At 53.3% G+C, this 6,183-nt stretch overlaps 1 protein-coding gene across 1 annotated transcript in view; it reads left to right on the plus strand.

Annotated features, from left to right (window-relative positions):
- Positions 1-3,073, plus strand: part of SPATA20 (spermatogenesis associated 20) — an 8,176-nt gene extending 5,103 nt beyond the window's left edge. The window contains exons 14-16 of the mRNA XM_010842801.1: positions 1,264-1,492; positions 2,469-2,549; positions 2,714-3,073. Of these exons, the coding sequence (XP_010841103.1) occupies positions 1,264-1,492; positions 2,469-2,549; positions 2,714-2,884 (481 nt within the window). The 3' untranslated portion in view covers positions 2,885-3,073. The remainder of the gene's footprint in view (positions 1-1,263; positions 1,493-2,468; positions 2,550-2,713) is intronic.
- The last annotated feature ends 3,110 nt before the right edge of the window (positions 3,074-6,183 follow it).

Consider the following 6,183-nt stretch of genomic DNA (forward strand, 5'->3'; position numbering starts at 1 on the left):
GGCCCAGGCCCTCTTGGGCTTACATCTTTAGCACTGAGTGACTTTGAACTGGTCTCTTTACATTTCAAAGCCTCAGATTCTTAATATGCAAAATGGTGCTAATGGTGGCATTTCTTTACATGGTTGACACGAAGATTAATGTAGCTATTCTGTGAACATGCTTAGTGACAGTAACTGACATGCTTAGATAGACTAAACAAGGCCAACTTCATCCCAATTGTCATAAGGCTTCCTAGGTAGTAAGGGAGCCAATGCACAGACAGTACTGTTTAAAGCAAAATCGCACACACAGATGCATAGTTTAATCGTGGGTGCCATGGAGAAGTACGAGCTGCCCACTGTACCGCGTTCCTGACTTTTCTCAGTGGCATTAGCATCACCCGAAGCATCTAGTCTGTTAACGGCACCCAGACTTAAGTGTCTTGGGGTCAGGATGTTGTCACTGCTGTGTCCCCAGGATCTCCTGCACATCTGGTATGTAATTAGGTGCTCAATAAATGTTAACTGAAGGACCGAAAGGTCCCTGACAAAACAATGGTAGGGCCCAACTCAGCGGGGAAGTCAAATTAAACCTGACAGGTGTCATTTAACCAAGGACTGGAGGGCAAGACAGAGCCGTGTGGTCCTGCAGGAGCAGGAGAGGGATTTCAGGTGGAGGGAACAGCCCCTGAGAGGCTCTGAATGGGCAGCTTGTGTTTGGGAGGGCAGAGGGGCAGAGGCCAGCATGAGGGGAGGATGCCCGGGAGGCTGGATCCCTGCAGGGTCTAACAAATGTGGCAAGGAGGAGAAGGCTCTGGTGAGTTTCGAGTTGGTTGTGATCTGCTCTGGTTTAGATCTCAGAGTGTCACTCTGACCGACGATAGAGAAGGGGTGGGGAAACAAGGAGGCTAGGTAGGAACCCGTTAGTGGTGCTCAGTCCAGGCAAGTGATGGCAAAGGTCCAGACAAGGCAGAAGTACAAGATGGGAGAAGTGGTCAGGTTGGATCCATTCTGGTCACAGACCCTGCAGATTCACAGTGGATTAGAAGTGGGAGGTGAGGAAGTCGGAAGGAAGGGCAGTTGGTGGCTGGGTGGAGGTTTCAGTTGGGAGATGCAGGACCCTGGGGAGCAACAGCTCAGTCTGGGCAGGTGCATATGAGGGTGCCAGTTACTGCTGGGCCTGGCAGTCACTCTCAGACCTGGGGCAGGAGCCGGTGGGCAGGGACTCCTCCACCCCAGGCCCCTGCCATCCTGGCAACAGTCCTGGACTAGGGTTCTGGGACCCAGTGACCCTCCCTCCCTGTCCCCTGCAGACCAGGATGGTGCAGAGCCCAGTGCCAACTCCGTGTCCGCCCACAACCTGCTTCGGCTGCACGGTTTCACGGGCCACAAGGACTGGATGGACAAGTGTGTGTGCCTGTTGACCGCCTTCTCTGAGCGCATGCGCCGTGTGCCCGTGGCATTGCCTGAGATGGTCCGCGCCCTCTCAGCCCACCAGCAGACCCTCAAGCAGGTGGGGCCCTTGGGCTGGGACCCAGGGTGGAGGGAAGCTGGGGTTGCAGTGCAGGCATGGAGTGCAGTTCCTGGGGCTGTCCCCAGAGCTCAGGTCCCTGAGTGTGTAGCCCTGTGTGAGTGTGTGTCTCTGAGGGAAGGTCTGTAAGGCTGCTTTTTCCAGGCAGAAGAGTCTGTACGTGTCTGAGGCAGGTCTCCATCACGAGCAGGTGCCTTTGTGAGTTCCTATGTGTAGGGTTCTCAGAGGAGAGGGTTAAACATGGATCCCTGCGGTTGCTGAAACGTGTGTCTGTGTGCCTGTGTGTGTCAGTATAGTTGGGTCCGCAGTGTAGAGTGTGCAGGTATGTGCCTCTGGGTGTATGTCCCTGTGTGTGTTATTGCTGTGTGTGTGCATCTGGATTTGTATAACTCTGGAGGTGTGTGACTGTGTGCCTGCCTTCAGTGTGTGCTGGGGTGAGTGTTCACCAGTGCATGATCGCCCGGTTGTATGTGTGTGGCCCATGTCTAGGTTTGCCTGCTTACATTTGTATGTTGGCCTGTGTGTGTGTGTTTGTGCGTGTATGTGTGTGTCTGGTGTCTGCCTCGCTGTGGGCATCTGCTCTGTGTGTGTGTGATGACTCTGTCTCTCTGTGTATGGCTCTCTGTGTGTTTGTGTGTCTTCCAGTGTATCAAGTCTTATGTGTGTGTGCTGATGTCTGTGCCCATGTGTGCATGTCCCTGTGTATCTCTATCACTACAGATGACCCTGCCACCTAGTGTATTCTCATTTGTGTGTGTGTGTGTGTGTGTGTGTGTGTGCTCTCCCCTGCTGAGCAGTGAATCTGATGCAGCCTCCTGGCCGCTGATCTGGGGGATGCTGAGTCCCCATTTCTTCTTAGGCATATAGGATGGGTGGCAGGAGGATGGGGAGGGCGTGTTAGGTCTGGATCCAGCCTCTTGGCATCAGCCACTGGAGTTAACCTTTCTGTTCTGGCTAGATTGTGATCTGTGGGGACCCCCAGGCCAAGGATACCAAGGCTCTGTTGCAGTGTGTCCACTCCATCTACATCCCTAACAAGGTTTGGTCTCTGAGCCCAGCCCCACTCTCAGCCTCCCCTGCCCGGGACCCCTCACTTCTTCAGCTCCCCAGTATCTCTGGCTCTTCTGAAGGCTTGGAGAAGAAACCCACCAGTGGGTCCTGCTGGTGTCTGGGTGGCCCCGGGTGACTCTGTCGCTCTCCCAGGTGCTGATTCTGGCTGATGGGGACCCCTCGAGCTTCCTGTCCCGCCAGCTGCCCTTCCTGAATACCCTTCGGCGGCTAGAAGACCGGGCCACTGCCTATGTGTGCGAGAATCAGGCCTGCTCGATGCCCATCACCGAGCCCTGCGAACTACGGAAAGTGCTCCATCAGTGACTGCCTCCCCTACTTTGGGCTGGGGCAGAAGGTGGAGCTTCCCAACCAACCAGAGACTCAGGCCCTGCAGGGCCCTGCAGAACCTTTGGCCACCCCTGGGCACCATGTCAACAGGTGGCCTCGGCCACCCCTGCTGCTCCCCCCTGAGCACCCGCTCACCCTGGAATAAACCTAAGCGTCCCGAGGGAACCTCTGGGCCTTAGCCTTGCTTGTGAGGGCGGGGCCTCCAGCATGGGAACCAGCAGCCCAGGGTCCCTTTTTCTGGGAGCCCCTAGATGATCCCCCTGTATTCTTGGATTCCTCTTTTACCTTCAAAGGACACCAAGCTGACTCTGCCCCCCTCCATGGTCATTACAACCTGAGTGAAGCTGAGGTCAGGGGACTGGTAATGGTCACCAGGGATGGGGGTGGGGTATGGACTTGCACAAGAGGAGAAAGGCCAGTCCTTACCCTCAGACAGGGTTAAGAAAGGTCGCTGCCTCTGTTCCCATTGTTTCCTCCAATTTTAAGCTGGGATGCTTCATACGAGCTTTTATTTTTCATGGAATTTGCATATTTTCTGGTCCTTCCCATTGTCTCCTCCAATTTTAAGCTGGGGAAGTGGGATGTTTCATATGAGCTTTCATTTTTCATGGAATTTGTATATTTACTGGTCCATTATAAGAGCTGCTCTTATCAGGACCAAGGACGTTTCTTTTGGGGTATCTATCCAGCTCCCAGCCTTCCCACAGGAAGTCATATTGTCCATCCCCCTGATTTCATATATGTCAGTCCAGGGAAGGAGTTGGGTTGGAAGTCCTTCTCCAAACCTGAGCACTTCCTGTTGCAGGGACAATCTCTGCCTGCCTGTGATCTCCTTCTGTTCCCTCAGTGTTGGGAGATGCTCACAAGATTCATCCTTGGCACCCACATCTTCACAGGCCCTGGAAGCCCCATCTAGTTTTCCTCCAGGAAGAGGGGACTAGAAGCATTCTTTGGGAAGGGCAAGTACAGAGTAATGGGGCTGCACCTCAACCCTGAGCCCTTTGGGGGTCTGATGAACCTAGGTACCCTTGTAGCCCCAGAGCCAAGGAGTAGAGAGCCGGGAGAGGCTGCTAGAGATAAGCTCTGAATGGGGCCACTGCTTGTGGGGATGTCAGCAGAGGAGAGGAGTGGAGCTGGAAGGGGCTGGGAGAATGAAGTAAACCACTTCAAGTTCTGCTCAGGACCATCGCCACCCCTTGCACACTGTTAATCACAGCCACCAATGGTCACTGGGACCTGGGGATGGGCAGATGGGCAGGTGGCAAGCCACCGGCCGATCTGGAGAGGATTAGGGCTCCAGCCAACAAGGTCAGCTAGCCCTTTCTGGCTGAAGCCTGTTCACCCTGGCCAGGAAGTCTGGATAAGTAGAACCTGGTCTGGGGTGCAATGAGGAGGGAGGGTGGTGGTTGGTGGTTTAGTTGCTAAGTCGTGACCGACTCTTGCGACCCCATGGACAGAGGAAGCCTGGCAGGCTACAGTCCATGGGATTCTTCAGGCAAGAATACTGGAGTGGTTTGCCATTTCCTTCTCCAGGGGATCTTCCCAACCCAGAAATCAAACCCGGGTCTCCTGCTTTATAGGCGGATTCTTTACCAACTGAGCTACAAAGGAAGCTCGAGGAGGGAGAGTGGAGCATGGTAAAGCACAGGTGGCCTTTTTTTTCAGCCCCAGACATGGCTTTGAAAATGTCCAGGCAGTTTGCAAAGCCCTCTTAACTCAGTTGTCCCACTGACCCTCATGAATGAGATGGCAAGGTAGGTACCTTCTGCTTCATACGAATAGATGTTCAAGACCCAGAGAGGGTAAGAAAACTGGTCTGAAAGCATCTGACACAACTCATTCTTTCTGGGGTCTTTGGCATACAATAAAGACTACTAAGGCTTCCTCTTCCCCCAGGAAGTTCAGCTATGAAGGAAAATCATTTGGTGTTTTCTGCCCCTCCATCCAGACTTCTGTGGTGGATAGGCAGTAGAGAATCCGCCTGCAATGCAGGAGACTCAGGTTTGATCCCTGGGTTGGGAATATCCCCTGGAGAAGGAAATGGCAACCCACTTCAGTATTCTTGCCTGGGAAATCCCGTGGATGGAGAAGCCTGGCTGGCTACAGTCCATAGGGTCCCCAAAGAGTTGGACACACCTGAGCAGCTCGCTACCGACAACAGTGCCGCTTCAGCCAGTCTTCTGTCTCTGTCTCACCTCTTTTCCTTGCTCTCGTATCAGGCATGCTGACAATGAAAGTGAACGTGGAAGTCGCTCAGTTGTGTCTGACTCTTTGTGACCTCCTGCGTGGAATTCTCCAGGCCAGAATACTGGACTGGGTAGCCTTTCCCTTCTCCAGGGGATCTTCCCAAACCAGGGATCAAGCCCAGGTCTCCTGCATTGCAGGTGGATTCCTTACCAGCTGAGCCACAAGGGAAGCCCAAGATTCCTGCAGTGGGCAGCCTATCCTTTCTCCAGCGGATCTTTCTGACCCAGGAATTGAACCAGGGTCTCCTGGGTTGCAGGCAGATTCTTTACCAACTGAGCCATCAGGGAATCCCACACCTGATAATGGGAGTTGGTAAATGAGTTCTGAGGAGAGTAAGGGCCTTAAAGGGTTAGTTCTCTTAGAAGTGCTTCCATTTCCTAAAGAGGGCACAGCTGAGCATAAGTCTTGCTCAAATGTGAGGTTTTAAGTCTTCAGCCTCTTTTTTCCTTTTCTGGTCCCTCTTGAGTATGCTCCTTGTTCTGCCAGTAGGACTGTCCTAGAGGAGCTGTGGGCCAGGGCCATTGGAGAGAGGGCCTCGTAGTTTGGGCAGTCACTTAAGTAATTTAATCATTTCCTGGAGCCTCAGTTTCCTTATCTAAAAAATACCACCCAGCTCCCAGCACCCACCCAGCCACCAACTCCCAAGGCTGTGAGGTGACTAAATGGGACAGTGTATCATTGCTGAGCAGAGAGCATCACCAATGGGAGGATTCTCTCAGTTCCTGAGGGAACCATCCAGACTTGAGGGAGGTGTAAATGGGAGTGGGCTGACAGGGCTGGTGGAGCAGGGTCTATACGGGGCTTCTCCTCTAAAATCAGAGGAGGTTTTAGACACAGACCAGCTGAGACCCAGAGAAAGGAATTTCTTACCCCTCCCATTCCCCTTGTCTACCTGAGGTTACTTATTCATCTAACAGATTTATTAAGCACCTACTTCAGTTCAGTTCAGTTGCTCAGTCGTGTCCGACTCTTTGCGACCCCATGAATCGCAGCACGCCAGGCCTTCCTGTCCATCACCAACTCCCAGA

This window comes from Bison bison, unplaced genomic scaffold, assembly GCF_000754665.1.
Source record: "Bison bison bison isolate TAMUID 2011002044 unplaced genomic scaffold, Bison_UMD1.0 scf7180017864180, whole genome shotgun sequence".
In the NCBI taxonomy this organism is placed as follows: Eukaryota; Metazoa; Chordata; class Mammalia; order Artiodactyla; family Bovidae; genus Bison; species Bison bison.